This window comes from Prionailurus bengalensis, chromosome B4, assembly GCF_016509475.1.
Source record: "Prionailurus bengalensis isolate Pbe53 chromosome B4, Fcat_Pben_1.1_paternal_pri, whole genome shotgun sequence".
Classification (NCBI taxonomy): Eukaryota; Metazoa; Chordata; class Mammalia; order Carnivora; family Felidae; genus Prionailurus; species Prionailurus bengalensis.
In genome coordinates this window covers 38,512,221-38,529,775 of record NC_057358.1, presented here as the reverse complement: position 1 = coordinate 38,529,775, position 17,555 = coordinate 38,512,221, and the positions used below count along the sequence as shown (strand labels likewise).

At 47.7% G+C, this 17,555-nt stretch overlaps 1 protein-coding gene across 1 annotated transcript in view; it reads right to left on the bottom strand.

The window, feature by feature from the left end:
• Window positions 1-16,981, bottom strand: part of PRMT8 (protein arginine methyltransferase 8) — a 97,888-nt gene extending 80,907 nt beyond the window's left edge. Inside the window, exon 1 of the mRNA XM_043564954.1 lies at window positions 15,822-16,981. Within this exon, the coding sequence (XP_043420889.1) occupies window positions 15,822-15,896 (75 nt within the window). The 5' untranslated portion in view covers window positions 15,897-16,981. The remainder of the gene's footprint in view (window positions 1-15,821) is intronic.
• Between the last annotated feature and the right edge of the window lie 574 nt (window positions 16,982-17,555).

The window sequence follows — 17,555 nt, the reverse complement described above, 5'->3', positions numbered from 1 at the left end:
CTCTGCAAAAAAGACTTCCAGAATCCCCAAGATCAAGCCCATCCTGTCATAAAAGAGAGAAAAAGAAAGAGGACATAGAAGCCCACATTAGAGCTTTCTGAAAGAATTGAGTGATTCTGGGGATGTTGAACAATGCTTCACGTAAGGAACTCCCAGGATACCTCCATATGGCTTCAACCACCTATCCAGGTTCACTCTCTATCATAATATTTGTTCTTCTTCCTCTCAAAGGATGATGCTTGCATGGTAAATGCAAAGCAACCGAGAACCTCAAACTCCCTGATTCTTTGTTTTGCAGTACTCTCAGGGTCAAAGATAGCATCAGAAAAGTCCTGTCCCATAGCAAGCAAATTGCAGAGCCTGGACTATCGCCGGGTTTCCTGAATCCCTTGGACCTCATTCTAATATTATTTAACATCCAAGTATCACCACCAAGGCCAAATGAGATAAAGAATGGTGATCCCTGATGTTAACTCACAATGCCTACCAGCTGCAGAACAATCACCTTGCATTGTTCCTCTGAGCAGGCAATTTCTACCCATAACTAATTCACTCATTCATTCATTCATTCAACTAACATTTATTGAGTTCTTCTGTGTCCAGGCATTGTGTTTCAGTGTAGCCAATGGACTGGAAAGGAGCAAGAGCAGAAGCTGGGAAGAGGGAAGCCAGTTACAGTGGCCCAGACAAGAGATAATTAGTGTCTGATCTAAGGCAGTGGGCTAAGGGAAAGGAGATGTTAACAAAATAGGATTAAGGAAGTAAAATTAAAAGGATTTTGTTATATATTACCTGGGATCGGAATAGGGGAGGTGAGAATAAGAGAAGCCTCTAGTATGATTCCTAATTTCTGGATAGAATGATGGAGAGAATGGCAATGTCCATCATGGAGACAGGCATACAAACGGAGACAGAGATGAGCACATTCAGAGGAAAGATAAGGAGCTCAGTTTGGGTCATGTTGAATTTGAAGTGCCTACAGAATATTAAGAAAGGGAAATCCAGCCAGGTCTGGATGTCACAAGATGTAGAAGAGGATGACATCATCCAGGGACAGTAATCTGGGGACAGCCTCACTAAGAGGTGAACAGGAAGAAGAATCCACATGAAAGACTGAGATAGAACAGTCAGAGATGTGGGAGAGGCAGGAGAAAGTAGGGCTTAGGACACCAAAAAGGAGAAGCTATCAAGAAAAATACAATAACCAACAGTGTCCAATGTTATTGATTGGTCATGTGTAATGAGTCCATAAAAATATTGGATAACAAAGGGGTCTCCAACGTTGGTAGTAAGATCATGTCAGAGAAGGATAAAATAGGATTATCACTCCCCCAGGCCTCCAGTATGAAGCTCAGCTTTTGGCACCAGCCATGGTACCCAAAGGAGTATAGCATCCTAGTTTGGGCCTGATCTGGAACATAAGCCAGATCCCAACACTTTAGAAATGATGGTCCAGCACCACACACTGGGGAAGACAAATAAGTACGGCTTTAAGAAATTTGAAGCTCAAATAATCCCCCTTTTTAAGTTTATTTATTTATTTTGAGAGAGAGAGAGAGAGAGAGAGAGAGAGTGAGGGAGGGGCAGAAAAAGAGGGAGAGAGAGAACCCCAAGTAGGCTCCACACCAACAGCCGCATAAAATCTGACATGGGGCTTGACACGGGGCTTGAACTCATGAACTGCAAGATCATGACCTGAGTCAAAAACAAGAGTCAGACGCTTAACTGACTGAGCCACCAGGTGCCCCTTCTCTTTCTTTTCCTTTAGCCCTGTACACATTCAGTACAGGCTAGACCCATGGCACAAGTAAGGTTATCCATCAGTTGCCTAGTCAAGTGGATATTAAAGGATCTGCTGCCCAAGACTGGATTCTCTCCAACATCCAGGCCCCCAGAGTCCAGAACCAAGAATCTGTGGCTGTCTCCCCCTACCACCTGAATGGTAATCCCTTCACAGTCTCTCCTGCCTGAAAAAGAAAGAGCCATTGCTCTTCGAAGCCTAGAAGCCCATGCCTGGGAAGTGAGAGAGAATGGAAGAGACTGAGCCAGCAGGTGGAGAGCAAAAATGAAGGCAGTGGTTTCTGGGGGAAGATTCACTTTTCCCCAGATAAACAGCTGCCTGCAAACAGCCTACCCTTATATGCTTTGTTCAAGTCAGGACCCTAAAAGAGGTCTGCTTCTCACCAAGCCAAAGCCCAGATTGACAGCATCTTTTTGCTTTTCCCTAAACCTCCACTTTCTATGCCATTTGCCACCGAGGGGGAAAACATCTCCCATTTTGAACAGCACGAATTTAGCACACGTGGGCATGTCTGGAAGGGGAAGCCATGTGGAGGATGGCGATGAGCTTGTCTCCAACTCCACTGACAACTCAATAAGGGGAAATTGGCATAATGCTGCACTGGAAGGCACTTGAGATAGCAAGTGAATCACAACAAAGTTTAAGACTTGCACAATACCTCCTCCCTTTCCCAAATGGCCTTATGCCCATTGTCTCATTTAGTTCAGGGGCATCCCTATCAAGTAGGGTAGGTTAGGATCAACTCATCCATTTTTCATTTGGTCGCTGAGAGTTATGGAAGGCAGATGGCAACAGAGTCAGAACCACGGGTTCTGTCCGTTGGCTTTTAACTCCTTCTACACTACCTAGTATCAGCCAAGGGCTTGAGGAACTGGAATGAATAAGCAAAAGTTGAGGCATTTCCTCCTTAGTGCTTAGGACAGAGCCTGACTGTCTTGACTAGATCATACGGGGTACACTCCAGAGGTGAGGGCATGGATCTCAAGAGCTCTAAGACTGTGGATATTTGATGCTGAAGCAGAGCTGGAAGAAGAAAAAGAGGTGGGCACAGGCTTGGCAGAGCTTCCGTGAAGCCTCCAAGAAAAGCCGCCAGATCTGGCCTGGTAGACAAAATCCTAGGACCCTGCAGTACTGGAAGCCCAAGCCAGTGGTTTAGTTTTCTTCACATCTTGGAAAATGGAGCATCTTATTTTTAACCTTTAAACAGAGGAGTGAGTAGCAGTGATGGACCAAGATAATGGTGAATAAAGGAGCCTCTGCAAAGCTCTAGGCAGGAATTGTGTCCACTCTGCAGAGCAGCTGGGCCCCAAGTCAGTTAGGAGTGCCTGCAGTTAGGAGCCAGAGCCTCAGGGCAGTTCAGATCCCTTGTCTTGGGACATCCCCTACTCAGTCTCCTGCTCACATCAGTCAGTGATGTTGGGAACAAATATATTGTTTGATCCAAATCCCCGAACTCCTCTACCTCAAGCAAGGTTTTTCAGGGGAGCCTCCATAGTCTCTATGCTGCATCTTGTCACTGCTAAAGTGCAGTAGTTCCAAATTCCTCAGGCAAAACCCTGACCCCTACCCTTTCTGGGGCTTACGCCTTACCTGTTCAGGAGGGCATTAAACTTAGACCCTTGTTTATCCAAAAATCTCCCCTTACTGAGTTTTCCTTGAGTATAAACTTTCTCCTTGCAATTCTTGCTTTGTCCATCAGCAGTGAACATCTAACTGTGTCAGCTTAACTACAGCCTGGCTTCAGGTCAGGAGGATTTCTTTCTATAGTGGAATCCTAAGTAACTGGCCATAGTTGCATTAGGAAGGGACAGAATGGATAGATATCCATTTAAACACTAGCATCCGTAGAACATTTTCTATACAGGAAAGGTACATGTAGCAATGATCATTGAGCAAATGATTTTAAACCTCTAATAGGTACTAAGCACTGTGGTAGGTGCTGTTCAATTGTGAACAGCCCCTACTCTCACAAAATTTATGGTGGACTTATAGACAAGGAAATCAGCAAGTACAGTGTGATGTGTGCCATGACAGAGGACGCACAGGTACTATGGGATCACATGGGTGGGAGAACAAAGTCAGACTTGGATAAGGGGGTAGTGTCAGGGAAGGCTTCCAGAAGAGGTGACGTCTAAGCAGAGATCTAAAGGGAGAGTAGTAGGTTGCCAGGAAGTAAAGGGAGGAAAGCAGTTGAGTATAGCTGGCGTAGGAGCAAAAGACTTCTAAGAAATTAAGGAAAGGAAGGTGGAAAAGTGCTTAGGGCATTACGGTGCAGAGCCTTATGAGCTATGGTAAGCAGGAGACCTTTCTCCTAATGAAAATGGAAAAGTCACTGAAGGGGATTAAGGAGGTGAGAAGTATCATCAGATTTCCACTTCAGAACATGCATTCATGCTGCTATGAGAACAAATTTAAGCAAGGAAGGGAGGATGTGTGGACAGTGTCCAGGAGGTTACTGTGGAGATCAGGCAAGAGATGGGGAACGAAAGTGGGCCATGAACCAGGATTACAAAAGTGGGGCCAGAAAGGGGAGGACAGGTTCAGGACAAAGAAACAAACTTGCAGGATGTAGAATCATCACTCACCATGAAGAAAGGAGATAGGAGAGTCAGGGCTTGTGACTGGTAGATTCTTACTAAGCAGGGTGAGGGTCAGCAGAGGAGAGGCCGGTTGGTGGGAAGAAATGCTATCTCGCAAGGGAGCCAGCAAGACATCTGAGTGGGGGTGTCCCATAGGCAGTTAGCTATGTGTGTCCAAGCTCAGAGGACAGATCTGGGCTACAGCTTGGAGTCTGGGAATCAACACATAAACTAGTAATAAAGCTAAGAGAGGGGATAAGATGACCTGGACAGAATGGGTAGGTAGAGAAGAAGGTGACTCAGAGCCCAGCCCAGAGGAAAACCACAGTGTCCGAGTTGCATAATAAATGTCGTGCATCAGCTGCAAAGTCGGCACTGCCTAATCTTCATGACCTTGAAATTCAGGTCTGTCTCTACAAGACTCTCCCTCAGATTCCCACACTCAACCTCACCCCAACATGGGTCCCCCATAGGACACGCTTCTCTGTGTTGACTCATCAGACACTGGCTTGAGCTCGGAAGCTCCAGGCTAGTGATTAAATGTGTCCCTTATTGGGGCGCCTGGGTGGCGCAGTCGGTTAAGCGTCCGACTTCAGCTCAGGTCACGATCTCGCGGTCCATGAGTTCGAGCCCCGCGTCAGACTCTGGGCTGATGGCTCAGAGCCTGGAGCCTGTTTCCGATTCTGTTCTCCCTCTCTCTCTGCCCCTCCCCCGTTCATGCTCTGTCTCTCTCTGTCCCAAAATAAATAAACTTTGAAAAAAAAAAAAAAACCTTTAAAAAAAAATGTGTCCCTTATATATCTCCTACTACAAATTGCAAACCACGTAGGATAAGCACATAAGCATACAAGGATGTACTTCTGCATCAGGGACCCACAGACTTAGGTGTACATAAACATCCCTGCACATAAACGCACCCACATACCCTACAGTCTGGATTAGGTCATTTATGTCTACTCAAATGGAACATTAGAAGTGACTTTGAACTACAGGTTTTCCCCTAAAAAAACAAAAACAAAAACAAACAAACAAAAAACACTGGACTAATAAGCAGTTGCAACAGGAGGAAAAAGAATAAAATGTTTGTAGAGATTCTTCTTTATGTCTTATTCCATGATCAAATTTAATCCTCATGGCTAACCTGTAAAATGGGCTTTAGAATCCCAAAGGGATGAAGACCAAAATGTTCTCCTGTGCCTCCATGGGACAATAGCTTTTATTCTGGAGAATGGAGAGTAGGAAAAGATTCTAACAGAATCTTTGGCATATGTATGATATACAGGTTGACTTCCTTTATTCATTTAAGAAATATTCATCACTGTCCTACTATGTACCTGGAGGCAAGAGTCGACCAAATGCACGTAAATATAGAGCATTCCTTAATTAGGATCCTGTTTACACTCATGATGAGCTGTAATCATTTTTGTGGGACTGTCTGATTGAGCCTCCTTAGAGAAAGGCTGTCATAGCTGCTTGTCAGAGAGAGAGATGAAGTCCTTGAATTGAAGGCTTCTGTGGGAATTACAGTCTTCCATTTTCCAGAAAGGCCACCACTGTTCTTTACTTCAGCTAACAAGAGGTTACCTTTCACAACTGAGCTACAAATGGGGGCCTAATTGATGAATTTGCTAATAGCCTTCCCTTTATAGTGGCATTAGCCTAGTTGGGTCTTAGCTGTACCTCCCTCGGGTGAGGCCTCACACACAGTGACATATTCTGCTAGATTTATGGCTAAGAGGACAGGGAGTTTAATTCAGTAATTAAACATCCAATTTGCCACATGAGCCTGGGAAATATCTCCATCCTCCCTCTTCCTTTTGCCTGTGCCTCAGTTTCTCTTGGTGGGAACGGGGCGGGGGGAGTTATCAATCCACCCAGTAACCAACAGGTAGGAGTTTCTCTCTTCTTAGCCGCAAGGCTTGTGTGTAGGGCACAGAGAAGTCTGTGATAATAGGCCTTCCCTCAAAAGGTCTGCAATCAAGCATGATTGAGACTCTCACATCCCCCATTTCTCTCACATTGTTAGGGACCCAGTGAGGTTTCCATTTCATTCTTAAGATGTTGCCAAACACCTGCTTCCTAGAGCTTGGAGTGGGGTAGGCCAGGCTGTGGGTCCCTCCTGTAACTGAAGCACTTCACTTGAGGACTAGTGGCCCCTGGGAGGGGGCTGCTAAAGAGCCTTATCTTCAGTTGTCTTCATGGCTCTGGCAGGCTGACCTGAAAATGAATTGGTGATTCAATGATTGTATGACCTGAATCAAAGACGCCCTCCCCTGGCCACTGTGCTCCATCCAGCTCTACTGAAACTGGTTCCCTGACATCGGTGGTAAAGACCCTTTATTCATCCACTCCCCCTTTGGGATGGCACTAGATAAGCCCAGATTACAAATAACAGCTAATCTTTCTTGAGCATTTACCATGTGCCAGACGCATGCTTTTCGTGAAATAACCCATTTAATCCTCATAATAACTCAATGGGATAAAGTGCTATTACCATATCATAGATGATGGGCCAAGGCACAGACGATGATGGTAACTTGCACAGCAGGCTGATAAGCTGAGATCCAACCCCAGGCGTGCCAGTCCCAAGGGCTGCACACTTTCTGTCACACAGAACTGCCTCAGGGGAGAAGTCAGTGGCCCACATGATTTAATTGTTTGGAAGGCACCAAGAAAATCCTTATCCCTCCTGCCCTCCAGAATTGCCCCTCAAATAAGCTGGTAATGGGCTCACAACTCTACCCCCAAAATAATTCCTCTGGCAACAACAAAGCAAATCTCCTGGGAGGATGAGGGGATCTAATACATGGAGCCTGCTACTGACAGGCTCCAATTAGCTATAGTCCCTTTCTCCTGCATGGAAGTGTATCACTTCCTTCCCAGATTCCCAAAACCTTCAGTGGGTGGGAGCTGGTGTAGGGCAAAGACGAGAATAAGCTTGAGGTTGGTGATGTGGATAAAAAAAGGAGAGAGGCCTGAGTCAACAGCAGAGCACATTCCAAGTCTGAGAATACCCCAACTCAGCTACTTTCTGGCTCTACAACTGACCACCGCAGATTCCCATTTCTTCAACTGCAAAATAGAAGTAGAAGGAGTTGCATTGTAATCTTGTTGTGTAAATCAAATACGGTGATGCTTACAAAGTACTTAACACTGTCCAACGCACAGTACAGACATTAAGATGGCAATTCTTGTTTTAATTATTGCTACTGCACAAGGAAGGAAGGCCTGATAAAGACACTGAGAAGTCCATGGGCAAGGTGGACCGCTGAGTGAGCGGGAGGAAAGAGACTTGAAGGAGGGAGACTACCTTCATCGACTTTGCAACTACTCTGAGGCCTTTATGTATTAATTCAGTCATTTGTCAGCCATTTCAGCTCAGACCTACTGTATGTGGACACTGTGTCAGATGACGTTGTGGGTTGAACCAAGCTGAATCAAGTCCCCCTCCCCCAAAAAGTCCTAACCCCTGTTGCCTAGGAATATGACTTATTTGGAAATAAGCTCTTTGCAGATGTAATCAAGTTCAAATGAGGTCTTACTAGATTAGGGTGGGCTCTGGTCCAGTATGACTGGTGTCCTTTTAAGAAGAAGAAATACAGACACACACACAGGGGAGAAACCTATGTGAAGATGAAGGCAGAGACTGCAGCAATGTGTCTACAAGCCAAGGAATATTGAACATAGCTGGCAACAGCTAGGAGCTGGGGAAGTATCAAGAAACAAGCTCCCCCTAAGAGCCTTCAGAAGGAACTGACCCTGTTAGCATCTGGATCTCAGACTTGTGGCCTCCAGAACTGCCAGAGAGTACACCTCTGTTGTTTTAAGCCAGCCTGTTTGTGGTTCTTTGTCACAGCAGCCCTAGAAAATAAACATAAGCAATAAAATTACCAAGATACATTTAAAAAACAAAGTTCTTGTTCTGGAATCTTTGCTATTCATTTCACCCCCCAGAAGAGGCTGGATGAGAGTCCAGGTTTAATCCAATGGCCTTGGGTCTGGCTTTCAAAGAGGCATACTTTGTTAAACAAGAGCTTCTCCTCTGGCCCACCAATTAGGACTCCAGGCTGGAGGATAAGGATATCTTACAGGAGTAGGCGGTGTGGAATGAGGATTGTCCCAGCCACAAGTCATATCAGGTCCCTGCCACCCACAGGGCATCGCATTGAGGACTGTGAAAATGAGGATTGCAGGGTGGTGGTGGCGGCAGAAAAAGAAACCCTGGAAAACGAAAGGTGGGGGTGAAGTCTTGTTTTCAATTTCTTCCAAACCCACCATTCCTCACATCTCCTTTTGATATCTCCATTCTTCCTCTTCATAGTTTAAGTTTCTACTCTGGTCCCTCAGATGCCTTCATAGCCTGGTAGGCTGGAGAAGAGAAAGCACAGGTCTTGGTGGCTAGAAAACTAGAGTTTGAATCCCAGTTCTACCACTCACTATTTGTGGGATGTTAGGTAAGTAACACTAACTGTCTGTGTGTCTGTGCTTTGGCTTTTTCATCTGTACAATAGGGATAGTATGTAACTCATATATGTTATGTATGTACATCTGACATACATTGTATAATGCATGTGTGTATGTATGTAATGCACAATAGTATACATTGACCAAGATGATATATGCCAAAGCATTTTAAACATCATGTGAAAAGGAAAGAGATCTCATTATTCACAGTTCCTAGATCTTATGTACAGAAACTCTGGTTTTAGATATCACGTATCAGGACATACTACAAAATTAGCACAAAAATATAAAAACAATAAATCAGATGCTATGCTTAAAGGACCAATGCCAGTGTACAAATGCCAACATACAAATGGCTTTGACCTAGGAGTTAACCAGTCTCAACACCAGCACTCAAGATCTCTGTGATACTGGACAAGATTTTCCATCTCGTAGTTTAAATGATTTGTGTTTCCATCCAGCTCTAAGTTTCTATGACTTTATGAAAAAGTGCACATCAAGCTGTTTGCTCTTATAAAATTACACTTTAAAAAAACTCTTTACTTATGGGTCACCCATTACAAATCTGGGGAAAACTGTGATGCTTGAGGGAATTCTAATAACAAGTGAAGCAGAAAAGCCATTTGATGTGTGAAATATCCAATGGGCTGGGTAACACTGGAAAGGCAAGTTTTCTTGAACAATCCTCTCCTGGTTATTCATATGAGAAGGCTAATGTCAGAATATCAGAGACTGGGTTGGAATACCTTGGAACAAAAGCCAGTAAAGAGGGTGAGACAGCCCTAATACAGCCCAAAATGCAAAAACAACCGGCCAGCTTTTATCTCCTTTTAGAATAATATGAACAAAGGTGACTCGGATTACACTATAAGAGATTGAGCCCCACTTAAGGAAGAACTTCCTTCTGAGATACATAAGTTTGGAGAAATCACCTTCTCTAAAACTTTTCTAAAAAAATTTTTTTAATGTTCATTTCTTTTTTGAGAGACAGAGTGACAGAGCATGAGGAGGGGAGGGACAGAGAGAGACACACACAGAATCTGAAGCAGGCTCCAGGCTCTGAGCTGTCAGCACAGAGCCCAACACGGGGCTTGAACTCATGAACCATGAGATCATGACCTGAGCCAAAGTCGGGTGCTTAACCGACTGAACCACCCAGGCACCCCTAAAACTTCTCAATGAGAGACCCAGCAGCCAACTTTATGTCCTAGGTGAAGTGTGTGCAGCAGCAGAAGCAAGGACAGAGCGACCCTTTGAGAACTTTTTGCTTGTGTTCTCTCCATGCTTTTTCCAAGTCAGTTCACAATGGCACATAACGCCTGCATTTCACACAACACAATCCGGCTTCCAGTTACCTTGGCAGTTCACATGTTGTCATGCTGCCGACTTTTCCCCTGCTGGCACACTAGACTCCAAGGTGTAAGTACTGTTTTTACAGATGTTTGCATGTTCCACACTGGTATGTGATAATCACTTTGCATTTCAGTTAGCAAAGAGGAAATGAAACCCACTCCTGAATTGGAGACAAGAGTGTTGTGTTTCACCCTCGTTGACAGCCAAAAGCCAATTTAGGACTCTCTGAAAAGCCGAATTTCCCTGGGGGGAGGGGAGCACGGGGCAGGGGTGGGGGGTGGGATATGGGTATCTTCTTAATGCTCCTGAGCTTGCTTAAGGATTGAAATTGGTGTTTGCTGAGGGAGGAAAAATCAATGTGGATTATGGTTTATGGATCACTTCAGCTGGAGAAGCAAGCAAGTGGGAGAGCTCATCCAGTTTGCACTTTTTCAGCAAGACTCAGGCTAATAGCATAAACACCTATCCAGAGCTCACCACATTCTAAACCCTTTGCGTGAATTAATTCACTTAATTATCACAATTTGATGAGGCCGGAGAGGTTACGCTCAACATAACACATCTACTAAGTTCAGAGCTGGATTTTAAGCCAAGCAGTCTGGTTCCAGAGCTGGCATGGTAAGTTAGCTTTCACACTCTTTGGAAGGAGATGTGAATACAGACCATCCTCAAAGAAGTGGGGCTGGATACTGCTTCCTCTTCTCTTCCTCCTCAATTCCCTGACTTTTGTGCTATGGGACCACACACTTCAGCTGAAAGGAACTTCCCAAGGAGAGGGATCCCTTAGCCACATACACCATGTCAGAAGTCAGCTCTGTGCTCTCTATAACACTAACCCCCTTGTCCCATTGCAGGATTTTTCCCAACCCATAATTATTATCACTCCCTGGGTCAGTAAGTCAATAGAACATTTAAAAAAACAAAACAAAACAGTCTCCAAAATGACTCCTTTGCTAAAACTCTTTTCTCACCCCTAGGGCTCTCCTCTGAGGTGCTAAAACCCCAATCAGGGAGTCATCACCATAAATAATGCATCAGGCTTTCACTAAGAATCAGTAAAGCAAGGAGCAGCTCAGAAAAGTCCATTATCCCCCCATGGTTCGTAATTGGGCATTGTGATTAATCCATTTATCTGCTATTCAGATGAACACCCCATAGTAAGAGTCAGTAATTACAGAATATTGAATAGGTACATGAATAGCCAAAATGTACCCATGCTTTGAGTTACTGCGGCAACTTGATTCCCAGAATCTTTAGTCATTTTGAATTTTAAAGGTCCGCAACATTAGCAGAGAGGTGAGAGATAGGAAGCCCAATTTTCAGAATATCCTGAGTGGCTAAAACCCAGAAAGCTCATGAGCTTGCTTGTACATAATCACATGAATCAGCTCACATTCAACAATTTATCAACATTTATTATCTGCTATGTGTCGGGCACAGTGTTAAGAACAGGGTATACCAAAGAAAAGTTCTGAAGAGACAGACATATAAAAAGCCAATCATCTTGTAATAAGAAAAGTGAGATGTGTGTTAAGAACACAGAAGAAGAATGAGTACTCACTCCCCAAGAGGGTGGAGGATCAATGCAGATCTGGGAAGGCTGCCCAGAGGAAATGACCTTTGAGTTGAATCTTGCAGGTTAAGGAAGATTTTTTTTCCAGAGAAGAAGGGAAAAGAGCATCCCAGGCAGAGGGACAAGTATGCACAAAAGTATTCGGGCAGAAAGTGATCTGTACAGAGAATTGCATAGGACAGGCATTAAAGGACTTTGTGTACTATGCTAGGGGAACTGGACTTTATCTTGTATCCTGTATTCAGTAGGGCAACATGGTAAGATTTTAAAGACATGTGTGAGCATGAGCAGTTTGGTGCTTTTGAAAACCCACTGAGCGATGATAACGAGGCTGGATTGGAGAAGGAGACCAATAGTTGAGAGGCTACTGCCTTAGTGAGGGCAAAAGTGAAGATGACCTGCCTCAGGCACTGGGAGAGAACCGAAAAGGATAGTGGGATGGAACAGTCCGACTAAAGGCTTTGCAGACATTTCAGAAGGCCATACCAGAAAGTTTCTGATGATAGGTGGGGAGCAGAGGTGATGATGCGTTTAGTTGAGGAGGAGAAGCCTATCAAGTAGCTGGACAAAGTGTAAATGATACGGATATCGCTTCATGTATGTTATGTTCCAGGACTGTCACGGTATTTCCTTATATCCTCTGCCTACCCTCCACCGTAAGGGAAATCGGCTCAAGTTAAAGGGGACTGAGGCACTCAGTGCCACCCAGAACGTACCCTGCCCACTAAGCCTGTGCCCCTAGTGTTCCCACTGCCCTAGCTCTGAACTTCACTTATTGAGGGAGGCTTTGCTTACAACGTAAATAGCTTTATTCTTCACTTTTTCCTTCCTGTCTAACAATTCAAATGTCTTTCCCTGTCTTTACCTTGTGAAAAACACCTTCTCCCATCATCCTTGCCTACCCCCAACATTGTATCTCTCCCTTCCAAAGTATCTCTAACCTCCCCATTCCTTACCCACTCCTATTCACACATGACATCTTTTTAGAAGTAGCAAGTGTGGGGCAAAGAGCAGTGAATCAGAAGTGAGGGCAATCTGGAGTGCCTGGATGGCTCAGTTGGTTAAGCATTCGATTTTGGCTCGGGTCATGATCTCCAGATAGTGAGTTCAAGCCCTGTGTTAGGCCCTGTGCTGATAACTCAGAGCCTGGAGCCTGCTTCACTTCCTATGTCTCCCTTTCTCTCTTCCCATTCGCTACTCACACTCTGTCTCTGTCTCTCTGTCTCTCTCTCAAAAATAATAAACATTAAAAATTAAAAAAAAAAAGAAGTCAGGACAGTCTGTGTTCCAAGACTGTCCTAGCTGACCAGGTGACTTTCAGAAACTGCTTGATCTCTCAGCCACAGTGTCCTCAGTTATAAAATGGGGATATGAAATGAATACTAACCTTTGCTTACCTCACAGGATTATTATAAGAGGAAAAGAGATAAAGTGCTTGCAAACAACACCAACAGAAAGTAGGAAAAGTGCTACAGAATTATCTGGATTGTTGGGCACTACTGACCACCAGACGGTGAGTTGCTTACGGGCAGGGGCCTGGTTGCCTTCATCTTTCAATCTGGAGTACCTAATTATTTCTAGTACAGAGTCAGTGTTTGATAAACACATTGAATTAACGACAAGGACCACTGCCACCACCAACACACACACACACACACACACACACACACACACACACAGGTGTCCTTGCCTCTCTCTCCCACCATAATGCAGGCAAACCCATAATACCTCCGCTTTTGGAACTACTGCTCTAGTCCTGGTGTGTTCCAAAAACAGCAAGTTCCTGGAGGAAAACCAAGTGATTGTCACGCGCCTGGATGCCTCCACTGGGCACGTTTGACCAAGTCTGAATTCCTCCCCTTCTCAAGGGAAGTTGCTAAGAACTGAACCCCAGAATCCCTCTCCTCCAAGGAGCCCCAGCTGCGTCTTTCCTTACCCCCTCCCACCTTTGTGCCAGGCATGCGACGTGTTTTTTTTTTTTTTTTCTTTGCAGGAGCTCAGCCGCCTCTACTGCTGTTTTCATTGATGCCTTGAGCAGACCTGGCATGTGCAACTGCTGAGAAGGGGGGGGGGGGAGCGGGGAGCCGCGGGGGAAGCAAGTAAAAATAGCCTGGCGCGCACCGCTCTGCCTGCTCTGGACGCCTTTAACCCTGGCCAAGGTGGGGAGCTCAGCAGCCACTACAGCACACTGCTGAACCTGGCAGGGGTCTGCATCCAGACCCCGTACAACAGCTGGGGTGCGGGGGCTTAGAGACCCGTGAAAACTTTTTTTTTTTAGAAACCCAGAAGTGGGGGGAGGGAAGAGCAGGAGAAAGCTGTTTCTTGCTTCTAGCACTCCAGCCACCTGGCTGCAGGGACTGCTATGTGCCCACTGGTCCAACACTTTACAGAAGTGCAGCCTTGACTCGGAGCTATTTTTAGCAACCTCTTCCGCGGGTGGGCGATCAGAGGGAGGAGTGTGAGGGGATTGGGAAGGCTAGCTCTCTGCTGTGAGGCTAGGCGCCTTTGCGGGTGGAGAAGAGGAAGTGTCGAGGGGATAAGCATGCTGGCTTTGCCCTAACTCAAGGAGACAGCGTTAGCTGATGAATGCCCTACTGCTTTCAAGCCCCTGAGCGTGTTTGTTTTTCGAAATCGACAATTGCCAGATGCATGCTGCTTCTAATCTCTCAGAGAATTGGGATTTTAAAAGCGTTGCTGCCTATTGCTATGGGGTAAAGGTTAGCTGCAGTTAAGACCTTACCGAAGATCGGAAGGGTCTCTGCATCGTTTTGCATTCCAGCAAGACAGAGGGACAATCCCCGTGCCACACCTCCATCCCCGCCTCACGCTGCATATGGGTAACCATATGTGAAATGTACGGCAGCCCCACCAGACACCCGGCTATTAATAGAGCCCGGGAGTTTGCTCTCTGTCTTTTTCCTGCCACCGAGTAAGGGATGATCTTCACACACATACCCCACTCCGCCCCCACCTCGGCGCACCGTTTCTCCAGGAAGGTAAGGGGGCTGCCCACGCTGAACCCCTTCGTGACTATAGGTGCCTAGAGCCTACGGACTAGTCCAGTTGTAACGACAGCAGGGTCACTGCGAGGCCAGGGAACACAGCCTCCAGTCTTGGGACGCAAAACCCAGCAGGGCTCTTTGCGTCCCTGGGCCAACTCGAGAGTAGAGAAAGGGCAGCTATTGGGCTGCCGAAGGCGAGGGGGGCAAGAGCGCAATCTGAAGAGCTGGAGTGGCCTCCTCCAAAGCCGCTGCGGGACGAATGGCTGTAGACCCATTTCTCCCCTGCAGCCCGCGGCGCGCAGCCCCCACCCGGCGCGGGCTTGGCTGCGGCAGGAGCGGGCGCTGTCCCTGGTTCTGAAGGTGGCCGCGACCAGAGCTCCCTCCCCGGGTTTAGCGCCCCAAGGAGGCTCAAACATTCCAGGGTTGCAGACCTCTCTCCGGCCCAGATCTGAGCGGGAGGGTCTGTTGGTGGTGCCCGAGTCCCACCACCCTCTCGGTGTGGCCCCACCGCGGCCCGGAGCTCTCCGCGGTGCTGCGGGGACCGAGAGCTGGGGGGACTGACTTGAGCCTGAAGGGTAAAGCTCAGGCAGCGTCTGGAGACGGTCAAGGCACCGCAGGGAGCCGACCTGGTCCCAGGATCACCCACCCTAGCTTTGCACAAAGCTGGGACTCTGGACCCCTAATGAAGCCCAGAGGAGAGAGCAGGGGAGCGCTGCTGCCCAGGGTTTGGGACTTGGGGAAAGAGAAGCGAGCAGCGGGTGGCAGGAGAGGGAGATGGGGTGAGAGCGATTCTTTTGCATTTTCAAAAGGGAGGGGACCTGAGACATGCACTGGCTTTTCCCCCAACACACATACACACACACACACACACACACACACACACACACACACGGCCGGCAGAAGCAAGCGGGATGGAGCCGGGGAAAGTTTGGCACTAGGTGCTGAGCAGCGGCGGCGGTGGCGGCGGCGGCAGCGACAGCGGCGGCGGCGCGGTGGTCCGGGGTGGGCTGCCGGGGTCGCCGAGAGCCCCGGCCCTCTCGCCTCCTTACCTCGGTGTTCTCGGCAGCGTTCTCCGCCATTTTCCTCCTTAGGAGCAGGCAGCGGGAGGAGTGTTTCATGCCCATAAGAGCCAGCAAGGGTTTGATGATACAGAGATAGTAGAGAAAGAGAGAGCTGGTGTAGCTTTAAAAGAGAGAGAGAGAGAGAGAGAGAGAGAGAATGGGAGGAAAAAAAAAAAACCAACCCAGCCCCTCTGCTGGAGCGTCAGCCGATACAATCAACTACGGTTGAGTCTTTTCTGCAGTCTCCACTTTGTTTTATTTTCCTCCCTTCTCATCTGCTTCGGATTCCTTCACACAGTTTCAAGTTCTTCTCGCGCACCCGACCCCCTCCCCGCCCCTCTCCACCCGCGCTGCGGGCTAGGCTGGAGGGAGGCAGCCCCGAAGGCTTCGCGGCAGCGGCGGCGTCTCTTCTCCTGGCTGCTCGCAAAGTCCGGCCGGCCGGAGGCAGCCACCAACTCCTCTCAACTTCTGCCGATCGGCTGGGCGAAGCAACACGCTTCCTGCGCGTCTCTCCTAGGGGCTGAGCCGGGTGAGTGGGGGCGGGGTAGGAGGTTCGGTAGAGCGAGCGGCGGCTGGGCGCAGACGGAGGGCCCCCAGCGCCCCCGGGCCTGCCGCCTCCTCCAGGCTCCAGGGGTCTTTTGGCCGCCTCCACCCCCAGGCGCCGTGGACAACTTGCGCGGGGGCAAAGGGCGGCGCGGACGCTGCAAGGCCACGCGGGAGACTCGATGAAAGCAGGCGCCGGAGCTGGGCTCTTGCAGGTTCTTAGACCCGGGTGTATGTCCTCCCACCGAGGACAAGCTCTGGGCAAGATTGGGCCATAGTTACCTCGCCCCCATCCCACCCCACCCCCAACTTCCCAGATCCTCTGTCAATTCTTGGTTCCTTCCTTGGCGAATTATGGTTTCAGGAGCGAAGGGGTGGGTGTCTGGATGAGGGAGGGTCCTTAACTCCTTCAACTCTAAGGCTAAGTGTGCTATCATCTCTCCTTTTCTCCCACTGTCCCTGTCCAGGCACTTGGGGCTCCAAGCTTCTCTCAGGTTGAGAGGTCGGGCCAAAGGTTCAGCCAGAGGTGGCTCGGAAGAGACCATAGGAGAAAGTCAAATGGCTGGGCCCACAGTCCTGTTCCCCTTACCCTAGTCTTCCCCGGCAGCCCCCTGCCCACACATTTCTCTTCTCCCTCCTCACCCCTCCCCCATGGTCACCAGATTTTGAAGTCCCTTTTATGGGAGAGAGGGAGGATGTCACGTACCCATTAGGATTCTCTTGATCCTTTTTTAAGGGAGTTTGGGCGGCAGCAGGGGGTGTGAATTTTTATACAATGCATTCCTGTCTTCACTTTGAGAGCTTCTTTTTCTCTGTCTTACTGGCCATCTGTCAGGCGGGTGGGAAATAGAACAGGGGGGGCACTCTGTCTCTCCCTTTGCAACAGGCCACTCAGGCTGGACTCCTTCAAAGACAGCTGCACTTTCAAGCTTTCAACCCACAAGTCAAGGACAGGGACCTAAAAGATGCATGCTCCTTGAACACCCTGGCTCTCTTCACTTCATCCCTGTACTTGCATCGGGAGATCAGTTCCGCATGCGTGCCCTATTTGTTTTATCACCTTTGACAGCCAGGAAATGTGAGCCTGGTTGTCCTCAGCTAACCTCAGGGTCCATTGAAGAAATGGACCAGAATCTAAAAATGCCTCCATCACCTGGTCCTAGGGGAAAGAGAAGATGC